Here is an 18,172-nt window from a genome sequence, read left to right as displayed (position 1 = left end):
GATGTGCTGGGACATTACCTAAGAGAGGGGACTTAGGGAAGAAATGGACTTGGCAGCCCAGCCGGTGATGGAGAAGATGCTTTGCCAGGCCAGATAGGACCAGAGGCATTGAGAGCTGTAGACCCAGTGGGAGGTGACTGGTATTTGTCAGTTTTTCAGAATGTGGGTTGTGTTTAAGGTAATATGGCAAGGAGCCCATATTTGGGAGGGAGGGAGGGAAGACACGGGGCAGGTTGGGAGGACAGGACCGGTGCAAATGGAAGGTTATTACTGACAGTAACTAATGGAAAAGACTGTGATACTGGAAAGATTGAAGGCAAAAGGAGAAATTGGTAGCGGAGGACAAGATGATTAGATAGCATCACCAACTTAATGGATGTGAATTTGAGCAAACTTGGGAGATAGTAAAGGACAGCGGAGCCTGGCTTGCTGTAGTCCATGGGTCGCAAAGAGTCAGACATGACTGAACAACAACAAAACTTGGTCTGTAAGAGGGAAGAAGATTCTAGGCTGTAGCTGGAGAGACAGCTTTGTGACCTGGTTAGTCATTGTGGCCGTCCATATTGTTACAAAAATAGAAAATACATGTTACCAGAAGGTCAGCGAAATGCTTAATCATTATGTCTGTGTCATTTAAAGGGGTGCCCCGGTCTCTCAGTGCCAACGTCTCTATTTATGAAGCAGTTAAGACAGTATCTCTGCTCTAATGACCCACTGTGGGGTTATGAAAAGGGAGGTGTTGACACCGAGGTAGCACTTTCAGCCCTTGGGTGACAGACATCATTCATAACCTTCCTTGGCATGGGTTGGGGTATAGCTCTTGCAGAGCTGGTTCATTGTGACATTGGGATGACCCTGTTCCATTTGGGTTTGCTTCTTGAAGCTCTTCCCTCCCCCCAAACCAAACAATACCATTAACCTGGGTTTAACCACGCAGCAAGAGTCCTGACGCGGTTCGTGTGGAATTGTGAAGCCTCAGTGGTGTGTGTTCCACGGTGCTGTGTGGCCGCCTGTGTTGTGTTGGTCCTGGCACGTGTGCCCTCCCCTTTCACCAGGCTGCAAGTGAGCTGTACCCCTAAAATCGGAGTGGAAGGCAGTTCTCAGCCCATGCTCACGTCCCCGCCTGTCACTGGCCCTGGTGGGGCAGCAGGAACCCCCTGGCTGGGGCTTTCTCACTTCCTGCCCAGATGCTGGAACAATGCACCCCTTCTGAGCAACAGGTCTGTTCCCCAGGGGCTCTAAGGAAATCACAAGTTGAACTCCTTTTGCCCAGAGTTACATCCTAATTAAGAGGTGCCTCTCTGCTCTGGAATCAAGTAGCCAGTACTTGATCAGAATTCCTGGAAAGAGACGAAAGTGGCTGTCCTCCGTGGTGGGTCAGAATCACCTGGAGGTATCCGAGCCCCTCCCTGGAGATTCTGTGATGACCTCACGCATGTTTGGGAAGGCAGGTGTGTCTGAGGCGGGTCCTTCTGGATGACCAGTTCATCCCCAGCCTGGTGACAACTGCCACCCTAGGCAGTGAATCACAGTGACTCCGGAGAATCCTGTGCGTTGGGAATAGTTGTCTTCCAGCCTGTCTGACTGCTGTGTCCCCATCCCCTTTCCGTGCTGGCAGTACCCCGGGTGCAGGTTGGGGCACGTGTTCAGGGAGGCATCCGGATTCCTGGCTGTGCTGCCCACGTTCACTTACGTTCCTCATCCTCCTTTTTCCAGATGTTCAAGGGACCTGATCAGGACATAGAGTTTATCTACACAGCCCCCTCCTCTGCCGTGTGTGGGGTCTCGCTGGACATTGGAGGAAAGAAGGAGTATCTCATTGCAGGTGTGTACGCGGATATGGGTGTGGGCTGCTCTTCGAGGGCTCCCAGGGGAGCGGAGGCGGGGTGGCTGGAGGTGAGCCAGAGCCTTGACGACATGCATGGTATACACAGTGCTACTCAGAAGTCTCGAGGATTCCCTGCTTTTTCCCATCAGAGGACTGATGAATTTCAACCGTCCTCCACATTCCCCTTGTTAGAATAGTGGAACCAATGTGACTTAAGAGAAAGAATAGAGTAAACCAGTGTTCATAGGAAATCTGAGGTCAGATGGACACGGATGAGAGGCTGGAGGTGCTCAAGGCTGGGCAAGAGGCGGAAGGCAGAGTTGAAACCTCGTTTTGTTATTTTTTTAAGTAGCTTTTTATTTATCTGGCCATGCCAGGTCTCAGTTTCGACCATGCAGGATTTTCGACCTTCGTTGCAGCACACGAGATCCTTAGTTGCGGCATAGGGACTCCTCGCTGCAGCATGTGGGGGCTAGTTCCCTGACCAGGGATCGAACCAAACACCCCCCTGCATTGGGAGCTTGGAGCCTTAGTCACTGAACCGCCGGAGAAGTCCCAAAATCTTGCTTTAAATCTCTTAATATTACTGTGTGTGCTACTCTCCTGTTCCTTTGTTCATCGTATCCCTCTTTCATTTATTGTGATAAAACATACATAGCTTATGGAGAAGACAATGGCACCCCACTCCAGTACTCTTGCCTGGAAAATCCCATGGATGGAGGAGCCTAGTAGGCTGCAGTCCATGGGGTTGCTAGAGTCGGACACGACTGAGTGACTTCACTTTCAGTTTTTCACTTTCTTGCATTGGAGAAGGAAATGGCAACCCACTCCTGTGTTCTTGCCTGGAGAATCCCAGGGACAGGGGAGCCTGGTGGGCTGAAGTCTATAGGGTCGCACAGAGTCGGACACGACTGAAGCGACTTAGCAGCAGCAGCAGCAGCAGCAGCAGAACATGAAGTTTACCATGTTAGCCAGTTTCAGGCGCCTAGTTCAGCAGCATGAAGCACGTTCACACTGTTGCACAAGCATCACCACCATGTGTCTTCAGAATGCTTTCATTTTCCCAAACAAACCCTTGCACGTTAACCTCCCCTTCGCACAGCCCCCTGGCAAAGTTCTGCTTTCTGTCCCCGTGAAATCTGACTCCTCTGGGGACATCATAAAAGCGGAATCGAGCACCCTTTGTCCTTTAGTGATTGGCGTATTTCACTGAGCGCAGTGTCCTCGGGTCAGCCATGTTACAGCAAGTGTCAGAATTTCCTCCTTTTTTCAGGCTGAATAATATTCCATTGTGCGGATAGACCACAATTTTATCACTGCATTTCTTTTAAAGTTTTATTCTTTTAGTCTTACATAAAATGACTTCTCTTTTTTTTTCTTATTATTATTACTAGACTTTATTTCTTAGAACAGTTAAAGATTTACAGAAAACTTGAGCAGGTTAGTACAGTATAGCCAGCTCCTTTAGGTCTTCCTACAGCTTCCTCTGTTATTAATGTCTTAACATTAGTATGGTACATTTATTACTATGCATGGACCAGAATTGATACAGAAATCCCTTTACATCTTTCCATTGCCTCCTCTGCCTGCCCCACTAGCTTGCACCCCAGGATCCAGAACAGAGCTTCTCAAAATCAGTACTATTGATATTTGAAATCAGATCATTTTTTGCTGGCAGGCTTGTCCTATACATGGAGAATATTTAGCTGCATCTGCAACTTCTTGGAGTAGGAAATGGCAACCTACTCCAGTATTCTTACCTAGAAAAATCCCATGGACAGAGGAACCTGGCGGTCTTACAGTCCATGGGGTCGCAGAGTCAGACATGACTGAGCACACGTGCACACGTGGTTTCTACCCACTGATTGCTGCAACATCCTCCCCCGAGTCATGGGGTCTTCCACATCACCAAATGTTCCCTGTGCGGGGAGCAGAATCACTCCCAGTTGAGACCCACGGGTCTAACCAAACCTCCACTGATGCCAGAAATGCCCTATGTCCGAGCTGTTCAGTGTGCTACTGAGCACTTGAGAGCTGTGGCTGGTGCAACTGAAGAGCTAGGGCTTTAATTTTATTTATTGCACTTGATGTAAGTGTGAAGGTGGGGCCTTCTCTGGTGCTCCAGTGGCTAAGACTCTGAGCTCCCAATCAGGGTGCCTGGGTTCAATCCCTGGTCAGGAGCTGGATCCCACATGGTACAGCTAAACACTGAAGATCCTGCGTGCTGTAACTAAGATCCAGCCCAGCCAAAGAGCTGAACTAAACAAAAATAAATATTTAAAGAGATTATATTTAAGGAGTTTTTTTTTTCCTTCTCTTAAAGGGCCTTCTGAACTTCCTAAATGTCTTATTCTGAGCATCTGTTATTTAAACTGTATTAATTCAAGGGTCAGGGTGTATTTATTATTTAATGTATAATTCAGGGGTCAGAGTGCAACCATCACCATGGTCTAAAAGCAACCCTGTACCTTTTAGCTATTACCTTCCTGACTCCCATTCTCCCCCCATCCCCAGCTCTCAGCCACCACTAATCTCTAGATTTCTTTACTCTGGAGTTTCTTATAAGTGGCCTCATGTAATATATGGTCCTTTGTGTCTGGCTTCCTCAGCATAATGTTTTGGTGTTTTAAGTTTTTAATGTTTTACTCATTGTAACATGTATCAGAAGTTCACTCCTTTTTATGGCCAAATAATAGTCCATTGGATGGGTGTGCTACATTTTGTCTATCCATTCAGCATTTCACTGGGGCTGTTTCTACCTTTTATGTACTGAGTGATGCTGCTCTGAGCACATGTGTTCTAGTTTTTGCCTGGATATATGTTTTCATTTCCCTTGGGTAGATACCTAGGAGTAGAATTGCAGGACCTATGGAAACTCTTGTGTTTAACCATTTGAGGAACTTCTAAACTGCTTTCCAAAACGGCTGCACCATTTCACACTTGCAGTATCTTACTGTTTTTACAATAGGAGAGATAATATTAAATAGAAGGGAACAGGGACAAAAATCACAATGCAGAGAGCTGACGATCAGACTCTGAGATCACAGTAGCCCAACCTCTGTGGTGTAGAGACCTCATTGCCCTAACAAATCAACAGCTTCTAGTTTTCTGAGTCCTTTTTTTTTTTTTTTGGTCCTTTTAAAGGCTATTGTTTAGTTGCTAAGTCATGTCCGACTGTTTCGCAACCCCCTGGACTGTAGCCGCCAGCCTCCTCTGTCCATGGATTTCCCAGGCAAGAATACTGGAGTGGGTTGCCATTTTCTTCTCCAGGGGATCTTCCTGACTCAGGGATTGAATCTGTGTCTTCTGCATTGGCATGTGAATTCTTTACTGCTGAGCTACCAGGCCATCAGTTCAGTCGCTCACTTGTGTCTGACTCTTTGCGACCCTATGGATTGTAGCATACCAGCCTTCCCTGTCCATCACCAACTCCCGGAGCTTACTCATATTCATGTCCATTGACTCAGTGATGCCATCCAACCATCTCATTCTCTGTTGTCCCCTTCTCCTCCCGCCTTCAGTCTTTCCCAGCCTCAGGGTCTTTTCAGATGAGTCAGTTCTTCACATCAGGTGGCCAGAGTATTGGAGTTTCAGCTTCAGCATCAGTCCTTCCAATGAATATTCAATAATCAGTCCTTCCAATGAATATTCAATAATCAATCCTAAAGGGCTGATTTCCTTAAGGACTGACTGGTTGGTTCTCCTTGCAGTCCAAGGGACTCTCAAGAGTCTTCTCTAACACCACAATTCAAAAGCATCAATTCTTAATTCTTTGGCACTCAGCTCTCTTTATAGTCCAACTCTCACATCCTTACATGACTACTGGAAACACCATAGCTTTGACTAGATGGACCTTTGTCAGCAAAGTAATGTCTCTGCTTTTTTATATGTTATCTAGGTTGTTCATAGCTTTTCTTCCAAGGAGGAAATGTCTTTTAATTTCATGGCTGCAGTCACCATCTGCAGTGATTTTGGCTGTAACACCCTTTAAAATGAGAGCCTCAGCCATCCCTCTGGGTCTCCACACTGCCCTCTAGGGGCTATGTGGCCAAACCGCAGAGCTGCAGAAGCCCTTATTCAGAAGGGAGAGCCCGCATCCTGTTGCTGGTGGCTCCTGGTGGGAAGGTAACTTTGGTCTGGGCCAGTGTCTGCCTCCAGACATGCACAGATGAATCTGTCTTAAAGGATTCTACATCAGGCCCTACCAGCTTCCTATTAATAGAAATAGGAGTGCCCTTTTCCTGGCACTGATGTTCTTCAAATGCTTTTCATGGGGGTTCCATTTAATCCTCACTACCCTATCACGAGAAGGAAATGGCAACCCACTCCAGTGTTCTTGCCTGGAGAATCCCAGGGATGGGGGAGCCTGGTGGGCTCCCGTCTATGGGGTCGCACAGAGTCGGACATGACTGAAGTGACTTAGCAGTAGCAGTAGCACCCTATCACGAACCCCATTTTATAGATGAGGATTGGAGGATGGAGCCATGTGCTCAGGCCCCATGGTGTGTACCTGAACCCACTTTCACTTTCAGACCGATGATTAAACTTTGGTTGATGTCATGTTGGTAGCTTGAAATTGCCCAGGGTAGGAGTATTGATACCACGGAATTCAAATGCTACACAGTTAATCCCAGGAGAGCTACTGGTTAGGCGTTTCTCAACACATCCCTGCTGGCGTCACACTGCCAGGGAGTGGTGCCATGGAGCTGCCAGAAATTAGACCCTGACTAGCCTAACCCTGGGCTTCCCTGGTGGCTCAGCTCATAAAGAATCCAACTGCCATGGGGGAAACCTCAGTTCGATCCCTGAGTTGGGAAGATCCCCTGGAGAAGGGAAAGGCTACCCGCTCCAGTATTTTGGCCTGGAGAAGTCCATGGGGTTGCAAAGAGTCAGACATAACTGAGCAACTTTCACTTTCAGCATAACTCTTGGTGGCTCAGGGGTACAGAATCTGTCTTCCAAGGCCATGTTAGATTCCTGGGTCAGGAAGATCCCCTGGAGAAGGAAATGGCAACCCACTCCAGTATTCTTGCCTGGAAAATCCCACAGACAGAGGAGCCTGTTGGGCTACAGTCCATGGGGCTGCAAGAGAGTTGGATACAACTGAGCAACCACACAACAACACAGCCTGACTCCCGGGTCTATCACACTCTGCTTCTTCCATCACTGGTCCAGGTTTAGAAGTCTCGCTGCCCTGACGCTTAACCCAGTGGTCCTCCGCCTCCGCTGCTCCTTGGAATTCCACAGGGAGTTTGCAAAATTCCTGATGCCCAGGCAGCTCCCCAGACCAATTCAAGCACCATCTCTGGGGGTGGCTTCCACCCCCAGAGCATTGGTAAAGCTCCCCAGGGGAGTCCAGTGCACAGCCAGGGCTGAGAACCTGCCCTGCTCTAGGTCAAAGGCAGACCTTTTGTTCTAGAGGTGCCAAAGAGCCAGTCTGCACACACTCAGGAGGGCCGAGCCCTAGCAGCCAAGGTCAGTCGCCCCCCTTGCACAGTGGCCTCTGGGCATGATTTTCATCTGCTGGGGCCCTTCCCGGGCGGTCAAACCTGCCTTTGGCCCAGAGATCCTGAGGAGTGTGGCACTGCTCTTTTATTCCACGAGATCCAGACCGCAGGGCCCTTTGGCTGGATCCCAGGGCAGGACAGGGAGAGGGCTTATGTCCAGCAGTCAGGAGCCCTGGCAAGGTCTCTCTGGAGCATGGGGCTTGGGTCCCCTCCTGCCCTGTTTATCACTGGAGTGCGAGGAAACCACGGGGCTGCTAAGAAGGTGGATCCAGGACAGGCGTGGAGGGTGGTGCGATGACTGTTTTGCTGGTAGTTGCTTTTCTTTCTCTTGGGAGATGTGATAGGAACATCCATTGTCCTCAGACCCTTTTCTGAAAGGGAGAGGCTTCATGTCCAAAGGGAAGATGGTGAATCAAACGCAGAAAGCCCCATAATTTCAGTCATTCTCTGATAACATTTCTTTTCACTCACGTGTCAGCTCAGCTGTTCATATCTGCCATCAAAGGCTATTTAACATGTAATATGTACGTGACCTGTGAAACTGCTCCCACACCCAAGCCCCCTCAGTTGTCCCCAGGCTGAATGAGAAAACAGTTACATGAGTAACTGCCACACACATCTCAGAAATTTCAGAAAGCATCCAAATTGTAGCTCCACTTACAGGGAAAACTAAAAATGTTTGCAGACGCACTCAGTTGATAACTGTGTGCCTGTCACCTTAGTGCGAGCACACTCAGTCGTGTCCTGCTGTTGGCGACCCCGTGGACTGCAGTCCGCCAGGCTTCTCTGTCTGTGGAATTTTCCAGGCAAGAGTACTGGAGCAGGTTGCCATTCCTTTCTCCAAGGGATTTTCCGACCCAGGGATCGAATCTGCATCTCCTGTGTCTCCTGCATTAGCGAGGGGATCCTTTCCCCCTGTGCCACCTGAGAAGCTGTCATCTTAAGCTGCCATACATTTCACATCGGAAGCAAGCAACGTGGGGCACAGTTTAGTTTCCTGACTGGCCGTGGAGCGTAAGATTAATAAAAGGCCCTTCCACTGGCTGCTGACTCACCCCATTACAGAGGAACCTCTCTAAGCCGGCTTCGTTCCCTGGCTCAGTGAGACGGCTCTGGATTCAATCTGGTGTTTACTTTCTGAAGCACAGAATCTAGATCTTGTTTTCCTGGAGTCACAACGGGCTAACCAAGAATCACGGGGCACAGAAATCACTCAGCCGGTGCTGGCTGCGGCCCCACGAGTGACCACACAGCTTGGGGCAGCCCACCTCCTCCTGGGCTGATGACTCAGCCTCACATGTCGAGTTGGCACCGCGAGACGCTTGTGTTCAGGAACTGTTAGAGATTCGGCCCTGTCATTTTCTTCTCCAGTCCTCATCTCCGGGAAGAAAAGTAAACATACAACCCTCAGTTACAAATTTTAATTAATTCCTGTTTTTCTGTGTCCAAGAAAGACTTTGCTTTTTTTCCAAGGCAGACAGATGCTCACGTACCAAATCAAGTCTTAATTATCTCTACCGAAAGGCATCTCTTCTTAACATTCTGAGATGCTACACCATTTACACTTGACATTTAAAAGCTCATGGGAACTGGGAACTGGGGCCGTTGAAAATACACAATTTCAGACTTCCTCGGTGGTCAAGAATCTGCCTGGCAATGCAGTGGACATGGGTTCTATCCCTGGTCCGGGAAGCTCCCATATGCTGCAGAGGACTAAGCCCATGTGCCACAACTGCTAAGCCTTCATGCTGCAACTTTTGAAGCCCGTGCTCTGCAACAGAAGAAAGCACTGCAGTGAGAAGCCTGTGCACTCTCTGCAGCTAGAGAGTAGTCCCTGCTCGCTGCAACTACAGAAAACCCGCACGCAGCAACAAAGATCCAGCACAGCCCAAAATAAATAAATAAACATTTTTTAAAAAGAAAAAAATCTGCATTTCATCTCCGTGCCCTGCCTTTGCTCACTCTCTGTGGAAGCTTGAATCGGTGGTGAAAAGGTTTAACAAGGAAGACAGCAAAAAAAAAAAAGATATTGGAACACATTGTTAGAACAGATAACCACGTCATCATCAGTAAACTTTTACTGAGCCATTATTCTGTCCAAGGAACTATGGATAAAAAATGATTAAGACACAACCATTACCCTTTGTGCTTATGACCTGATTAAAGAACACGATATGCAAGAGAGGCAAAGAACAATGTGATGTGGTAGACTGATGCCAGTCACGTGACGCAGGGGAAGTTGCTACGTAAGTTTGGAGAGAGGAACTGGAATGAGTACTCAGCCTGCCTCTAATGAATGACCAGGCCGGGCAAGGTCAATGCCAGAAGAAACCAAGATGTAGGAAAGAGTTATTTGCCATTGTCCATTTAGCTCCCTGTCTATTCTGTACTCTTTAGAGAATGGCTGTGTGTGTGTGTTGGGTTGTCAAGTTGCGTTCAACTCTTTGCAACCCCACAGACGCCAGGCCTCCCTGTCCCTCACCATCTCCTGGAGTGTGCCCAAGTTCGTGTTTGTTGAATTGGTGATGCCATGCAACCATCTCATCCTCTGTCACCTTCCTCTCCTTCTGCCTTCAGTTTTTCCCAACATCAGGGTCTTTTCCAGTGAGTCAGCTGTTCGCATCAGGTGGCCAAATTATTGAAGCATTAGCTTCAGCCTCAGGTCTAGGAAAAATTACAGCTGTTTTTGAAGCTTAAGGTCACCCAGATACATCTTTTTTTTAGTTATTAGGATCAGAATGAATGCAATCAAGGAGTCCTCCTGCTTCTTGATCCTTTTCTTTACCTGAAATGTCAGACAAGTCCAAGAAAAAAATAGAAGGCTTGAAGGTTAGAGGCGTGGTTAAGACAGAAAGAAGAGCAGGAGAATTCACACCTGGGGAGTGCTGCCTGCCACCCGCCCAGCACAAAGGGTGTCATTGGTGCAACTTGCAGCCTCAGGCAAGCCGGTGTCTTTCCCCTGATGACAGGTTTCTGTTTCACTTCCTCCTGACGGGATGCAGTGGATAAGCTAGCTGCGTCAGCACTTCCTTGAGCTGTATTTCTGTTATCGATTGTTGGTGGCCAGGGCTGTGCCTGAGATCATTAAGCTGGACGCACTGCAGCTTTGTCAAGCCAAGATGCCCAGGGTGCAGCCCGGGGCTCCTGTCTGCCTCTCGGGGAGGCGCGTGTCACTCTCTGCCAGGCTCCGGTGTCATCACTGGGCGTCTGTGTCTCTTGACAAGGTGCCATTGTAACAGGAAAGACAAGATTTTAGACAACCTCCCCGGCCCTCATTAGGTCCTGTCATTCACCAGAATACACTGGTCTGTCTTTTTCTTCTGCTCTGCTAATGCCTGGGCTGTCACCAGTGAGAACTCTTCACAAAGGGAGGAAGGGGGCTGAGTTAGGAGTCTAAGGTGCGAACAGAGTCTTATCAAGCGTCTCATCATGCTCAATACAGGGAATTTAGGGCAGATTGCTGATTTTATAAAATTCTGCTCTTATTGTTCATAATGGGACCACCCAGAATTACAAGTTCAACATCAAATGGAGGAAAGGCTTGTGAATAAATATTTGGTGGGAAAAAAAAACCAAACAGGAAACAATATAATCTGCATACAATAGTGACGTTTTTCACTTGAATACATGTGCATAAAAGAATATTGGAAGGAAATGCATCAGAATGTTAGCGCTAGGTAATGAAAAGAGAGACGCTTTAAGAAGTTACTTTCTTAAGTTTTCTACAGTGAGCTTGCATTCTTATACTCAGAATAAATATTCCATGGTGTATGAGTCTTCTCAGGCTGCTATAACAAAAACCGCAGACTGGAGGCCTTAAGCAGTAGAAATGTATTTTCTCACGATTTTGGAGGCTGGAAGTTCAAGATTAAGATGTTGACAGAGTTGGTTTCTTCTGAGACCACTCTCCATGGTTTGTAGATGGCCAGTTTCTCCCTGTGTCCCCATGTGGTCATCCCTGTGTGTCTGTGTCCTAATCTCTTCCTCTTACAAGGGGACCTACTGGATTCAGACTCATCCTAATGACCTCATTTTAATCAATTCTTTAAAGACCTTGTCTCCCAATAGAGTCACACATCCTAAGGTGCCAGGGTCAGGACTTTAACCTCAGAGTTTTGGAGGGGACACAAAATAGTCTACGCCTCAGGGTACTGTCAGAACTAACCCTCCCCATGCCTGAGCCTCATCCAGATGCAGGAAAAAGAGAACGTGTAATTTCGTTCTGAGCTTGGTGACCCCTGTCTCCTCAGGGAAGGCCGAGGGGAATGGCAATATGCATATCACCCTCTGTGACTTCATCGTGCCCTGGGACACCCTGAGTGCCACCCAGAAGAAGAGCCTGAACCACAGGTACCAGATGGGCTGTGAGTGCAAGGTAAGCCGCCGCCACCTCCTCCAGGTGGACTGCCGGGCTTTGATGCCACTTTCCCAGGGCCTCTCAATCCACAGGGTCCTGACTCAGGACAGGGCTCTGGGGAGGTATGACACACCTTGCCCACAGGTGAGGGTGTCCGTCCAGGGACTTTGGGGAGGTAAGGGGAATCTGACCACGTGGGCTGTAGCTTCTAGGAAGGGAACCTTCTAGCAGGAGGAGTTTCGTGAGCAGAACATGGGCCTTAGGAGTGTCTTTCTACAAACGTACAAGTGCAGAGACTTGGCGTGCCTTGTGAAAGAACATCCCAGGTGTTATGGTTTTGCCAGTGTACCAGCCATTTCCACGCATGGGTCCATGTAAACATGGGGTCTGTGTGATAAGAACCCCTGAAGCCCCTGCCTTTCTTCTTGAAAGCGCCCCAGAGGCGGTGCCAGGCACAGTCACAGCAGTGCTAATGCTCAGATGCGGCATAGACGGTGAGATCTCCGTGGCCCCCAGGGTCCCATTTTGTTGTCTCCTAACGTCCCTCGGTCCCCGCCGCCCCTCCCCCAACCCCAGCACAGCGTGTGAGTCTGGGCGCGGTGTGGCCCAGAGATTGGCCTGTGCCCGTTCACACTGCTTGTGTGGCCTTCTGCCCATCCTGGTAGATCCTCGATAGCCCACCCCTTAGCTCATTCATAGTGTGAATTCTGACTCACAACTACTTGTAAGTCTAGCAAACTCCCCCGTGCCTAAGGTGAAGTTAATAAAAAACAAGTTCCACCTTTTTCTTTGAGCTCCCTGAAGGTTTGCACCCTCCTGTGAACTCAGGTTCTTTTGCCAAGATGCTATTAATCCTTGCTGATCCCCTCGAAGCATCCATGTGCTTGGGAGCAAGACGCTGTTCTTTTTACCTGAGTTGAACCTGTCTGATAGTCAAAACTCTTTATTGTTTTTTGTTTTATTTATATATTCTGAGACGTCCACTTCCGTATTTGTGGCTGTGCCATGAGGCATGTGAGATCTTAGTTCCCTGACCAGGGATTGAATGCATGCCCTCTGCCGTGGAAGTGCAGAGTCTTAACCACTGGCCCATGAGGGAAGTCTCTCAAGGCCCTTTATTGTTGTTATTGTTATACTCTCTGGAAGGCTGGGACTAAGCTGAAGCTGGTTTGTTGTGCTCAGAGAAGGTAAACCAGATGGCCCAAAGTAGAGGGCGTGCTTGGTAGTTGGGGGGTACAGAAAGGTTTCTGTCCTATCTTGGACAGACTGCCTGCTGCCATTTGGAGAGTTTGGAGCTCAGGAAAGCCTACTGGTGGAGCAGCTCCATCCCTCCTTCCCTGCTGCACTTACCTGATCATTCATTCTGCACATTGCCCTTGAACACCTTCACCAGGTGAAGGCCAGGTTCTGGAGACACCCCATGAATGGCCTCGGTCCCCAGCTGAATCCATCTCCTGTCCCCCTTCCTAGATCACTCGATGCCCCATGATCCCATGCTACATCTCCTCTCCGGACGAGTGCCTCTGGATGGACTGGGTCACGGAGAAGAACATCAATGGACACCAGGCCAAGTTCTTCGCCTGCATCAAGAGAAGCGACGGCTCCTGCGCCTGGTACCGCGGAGCAGCACCCCCCAAGCAGGAGTTTCTGGACATCGAGGACCCGTAAGCAGGCCACCAGCACTCCTGGGGCCAATTGACAGTGTCCAAGAGTTCAGACTGGTCCAGCTCCGACATCCCTTCCTGGAAACAGCATGAATAAAAACAGTCATCCAAGTGGCTTTAAGTTAGTGTGATTCTCCTCTCCGCCCCCATCTTCCTTTTAAACACACAGCTGTGGGTCTGGAGGCAGAGATGGGTCCCACACCCCATCCGCCAGCCTGGGCACCGTGCGTCTCAGTCTCCCGTCCCTGGGTGCGGGCAGGGGCCAGACGCACAGGCGTCCCTCCCGGGCCCAGCCCTGGCACTGTCACAAACTCTGAGCAGACAGCACTTGGGGTCCCCAAGCTGGTCAGGGCAGAGCCTGGAAATGTACATTTTGCAGGAATTTTCGAGGGTCGTTGCCAGACTGTGTAGCAGGCCTACCAGGTCCCTTTCATCTTGAGAGGGGCATGTCCCTCGGTTCCTGCAGTTTCCACACCTCTGGCCCTAGGGTAGTGGTCCCTGTGCACCCCCTGTCTCCCCTACGCCCACCATGGACTCCCAGCGTCTGACTTCGGGAGCAGCCCTGGATCAGTGGCTTGCTCTTGAAGGATCCCCAGTTAATCATATTAATCTGCAGGATTCCAGCAGGAGCCTCCCTCCCTGGCCTCGTAGAGACGTGAGGGCGGCAGGCGTCAGCTCCAGCCAAGTCCTTTCGGTTCCATCCCTGGCCCACAGGACCCGCCCCAGCCCTTGAGGGAGTCTATGACATCATGCCCTGACGCAGACGTTTGGCAGGGAGGCCTGGCTGCCCCTAGAGTTTGTTCCTGAGCTGCTAAGGCCCCTCTCTCGCCCTCCTCTTTCTGGCCTCAGGCACCCAGGTGGAGGGACATGAATTGGCTTTGCAAGGGGTTCTGTGTGGCTGGTGGCATGAACTCCCCCTGCTGTCTGGCACATCTTGAAGACGTCAAAAGCTGGGTCCTGCCCTGTCCCCCAACACACCTCAGAGCCCCCCAAGCAGGTGCCAGAGTTTTAACAGTGTGAGCTCCCTGGAAGACTGACTTGTCAGTGTGCCCCGGGAGTGCAGGGGTTCCCCAGAGTGAAGTCAGTGAAGCGCAGAATGAAGTCCTCCCTTGGGAAGGATGAATTTTGGCGGGGAGGTAGTGTCAGTAAAGCGCTCATGGCTTTTCTGGGCCTCCAGAACACTGTGGCCGGCTTTAAGAGACATCTCATTCTGCTAAAGATGAATTCTTAGAGAATAGGTGAAGCCAAATTTACCGGTGTACCCGCCCTCCTCTGCTTATATTTCTTGTATTACAAAGATCTCCAAGTAAGAAACTTCATAGGGAGCTAAGGAGCCTAGCTGTTCCCTAAAGGTAGTTTCCTGATGCCAGTAAATCGGGGGTTAACGGAGGCAGAAATTTCTCAGTAACAGTAAAGATAATCTCCTTTTTCTCCCCACTTGTGTTGTGAAGGTCAACTGCCCTGAGTTTATCATGCACGCTATGCAAACACACACAATGAAACTGGAGTCTGTTGGCCCAGGAGTAGTCATTCTGCAGAGTTCTTCCAAAGTCATCTTCTAAGCCTGCTCTATTCTGTGGTGACCCCAAAGCACCTCTAAGACTCCTGACCCTCCCCCGCCATGGCATGCAGCCCGCATGCCCACCCGGGGGTCTGGTCAGCACAGATTTTGATGACCCCCTTTCTAGGGCAGACTAGGGGACTCTCCAGGAATTCGGCCCGCTCCAAGGGGCATCTTCATGTTGTGCAGTGATAGAAAGTTTGTAAGATGTCATAATGGACCAGTCCGTGTGATTTCAGTATATATAAGAACACCAGACCCTCCAGTCAATATAACACCCCACCCCCGTCTGCTTCCTGTACGGTGTTATCATATGTAACATTTACTCCTGTTTCTGCTGATTTTTCTTTTAATGTTTTGGTTTGTTTCTGACATCAGTTGTAATCATTCCTGTGCTGTGTTTTCTATTACCCTCGATAGGGGTTAGACTCGCACCTTTTTTTTCCCAAAGGTTTCTGCATCGTGGGAGCTTTGGATCCAGAGTGGAAATGGCATGGTAGCTAGCCTATGATGGTGATTCCTTCAGACCTTTTCTTCCGTTCTTTGAGTATCATTGCTTTTCTGTCTCCTATTTTTTGTTCTCTGGTTCCAATTATCACAAAGCAAAGAATCTTTGTGTAGGTTGGTTCTAAAAGATGGCCTTTATATTCAGTCCACACACATTGATCTTGTAGCCATGCTGAGCAGGAAAAAAAAAATCAAGATGAAGAACACAGTGGTGGCCGAGAAGCCACTCAAATACCCTCACAGTCAATAATTGCCATATATATATAGTTTAAGAAGGCTCTCCATTTGGCATTAATTTATATGTTATGTTCTAAGCACTGCTCTTTCCTCCCTCTATTCTTGTCTTCAAAATATTTAAAATAAAGTTTACATTGTAGTTATTTCCAAATCTTTGCTTGATAAGTATTAAGAAATATCGGACCTGCCGCCGTAATTTAAAGCTTTGTTGATCTTGTTCGTTTTTGTTTGGATTTTTTTTTTTTTTTCGTTTGTTTGTTTTTTCAATTTTGGGGCAATGTGATTTTGCTGGAATATGAAGTCTTGAGACCTTCCTGTGCTGGGAACACGCGAGAGTTGTTGAAAGTCGACAAGCAGACACCGCATGTCTCCGATGCTTTGTGTCGTTCTCCAGTGGCCGCTCGGCCTGTGGACAATAAACAGTATTATCAGTGAGAACGCTGGCTGTCTCCGTGTGCTCATTTTCGACGTTTCGAGCCACCCCTTTCTAACTTTGGAACGGGGGAGGTGGGGCTGGCCTGTTGTCTAAGTCATGTCCAACTCTTTTGGGACCCCACGGACTGTAGCCCACCAGGCTCCTCTGTCCATGGGATTCTCCAGGCAAGAATACTGGAGTAGGTAGCCATTCCCTTCTCCAGGGGCATCTTCCCGACCCAGCGTTGGAACCCGTGTCTCCTGCATTGGCAGGCAGATTCTTTACCGCTGAGCCACCAGGGAAGCCTGTGGGTTGGTTTATCTCCTGAGCAACAGGCCTGAGGGCTTGGAGGTCTACGTGGGATGTGGCAGACGACAGTGAATGTGGTTTCTTAAATTGGCCAAGAGGCAGGACAGGGTCCCTTCGTTTGCCACATACATCTCCCTTTCTGTTGTGGAGCATATCTTAGACACACACACGCACACAGACCTACATCCGTCTCGCCTCTCCCACCATCGACCCACTGTTTTCTTTCTCTGCACCTACTTGCCCAACCACCTGCCCAAGGTTATCAGGAAGTTTCTAGACGTCAGTTTTGTCTGTTTTCAGTACGTATCTCTAAAAACAAACAATTTTTAAAACCTTTCCAAAATACTTAAATCACAACTTGAGAACATAATTCATGAATGTCATGGACTAGTCGGTGTTCAGACACCTCTAATGGTCTCATAAATGCTTTTTTACAGTTTGTTGCTTTGAATCAGGATCCAAGTAAGATCCATACGTTGCAGTCGCTCCCTCAAGTCCCATGTTTACAGGTCTCCTCCTTGCCCCCTCCCTCCTTGGCATCGGTGCCTGTTCTGACCTGCAGGCCACATTTGGGGTCTAGACACAACCATTTCATTTATTTTATGTATTTAGGTCAAAACGTGACTTTTTAAAAAGCACTTCTTATGGAAATTTTCAAACACATGCAGAAATGCAGAAATGACATCATAAACTCCATGCATCCATGATCCAGTTTCAACAATCTTCCCTTTTCTTGATCTTCGCAAACAGTTTTCAGTCCATCTGAAGACCCACATATGGGGTAAGCAGATTGTTAGGGATCCTACCAGACACCACTGTTCCCCCACCTCAGCTTTGCTCATTCTGTGAAAGAAAAGCATTGGGGGCAACTGAGGACAGCCTGGCGCTCGGGTCGGAACCCACAACAGACACATGTGGGTTAAGAGTGGAAACACAGAAGCCTCTGTAGGACCCAGTTTAGGATGAGGGTTGGGGGCAGAGGGTGGGAAGGGGGTGGGGAGCCACCCGGGCTGGTAAAAACCCTTCAGATATTTTCTTTTCCCCCCTAAATTATTCCTGGACATGTTTATCTGATCTAACTTAAACCAAGTGAGCAGAACTTGAATAATTTTTTAAAATAATTTTATTTATTTATTCTTGGCTGTGCCTTCCATTTCTAGGAAGGGCCTTGTAGTGAGTGGTTTGTTTTTAGTGTGTTTGTTTTCAGAACAAAGGCAAATTTCTCTCCTTTATTTATGAATTTTGCAGCAACGATGACAGCAAAATCCTAGTCTCAGTGAGGACACTTGATCACATCAAGATGCCTTGTTGCGAGTTGTAATTTCCAAACTTAAAGGATAAAGTTCAATGATCTGGGAAATTCATCTCTATATTCTGCATCTTCCAAACCAGGACCCTTTTGACAGAGAAAGGGGGTGCTGTGAACAATTAGTGGGGCCAGTAGGTGTCCAGCCTCCTGTCCTGGGAAACTGTGATGCGGGGTCACCCTGTCATTATGGGACATCTTCCAAGCACACAAGGAATACCACCCGCCACCCCATGCTGTATTCCCAGGTGCTAGGGCTCATCCTCAGATGTAGCACTCCCACAACCCTGAGACCCAAAAGGCTTGCCCTGTGGTCTGGGAGAAAGCTTAGCGTACCAGCTAAGGCAGCTGCTAAGGCAGCTCTGGATGCCAGAACAAATGACCCCAGAAACCCAGGGACTAACACAAAGGAGTTTATTTCCTGCCAAGACCAATGGAGATGGTTTGGCAGACTTCCTCCATGGCTGATTTGGAACCTGGA

The 18,172-nt window shown here is 48.6% G+C and overlaps 1 protein-coding gene across 1 annotated transcript in view; it reads left to right on the top strand.

Moving 5' to 3' along the window:
• The window catches only part of TIMP2 (TIMP metallopeptidase inhibitor 2), a 54,376-nt gene extending 38,277 nt beyond the window's left edge, over positions 1–16,099 (top strand). Inside the window, exons 3-5 of the mRNA XM_070389200.1 lie at positions 1,717–1,825; positions 11,586–11,710; positions 13,163–16,099. Of these exons, the coding sequence (XP_070245301.1) occupies positions 1,717–1,825; positions 11,586–11,710; positions 13,163–13,360 (432 nt within the window). The 3' untranslated portion in view covers positions 13,361–16,099. The remainder of the gene's footprint in view (positions 1–1,716; positions 1,826–11,585; positions 11,711–13,162) is intronic.
• Positions 16,100–18,172: the final 2,073 nt, after the last annotated feature.

The sequence above is a fragment of the Bos mutus genome, chromosome 19, assembly GCF_027580195.1.
Source record: "Bos mutus isolate GX-2022 chromosome 19, NWIPB_WYAK_1.1, whole genome shotgun sequence".
Classification (NCBI taxonomy): domain Eukaryota; kingdom Metazoa; phylum Chordata; class Mammalia; order Artiodactyla; family Bovidae; genus Bos; species Bos mutus.
This window is presented reverse-complemented; position numbering and strand designations above follow the sequence as displayed.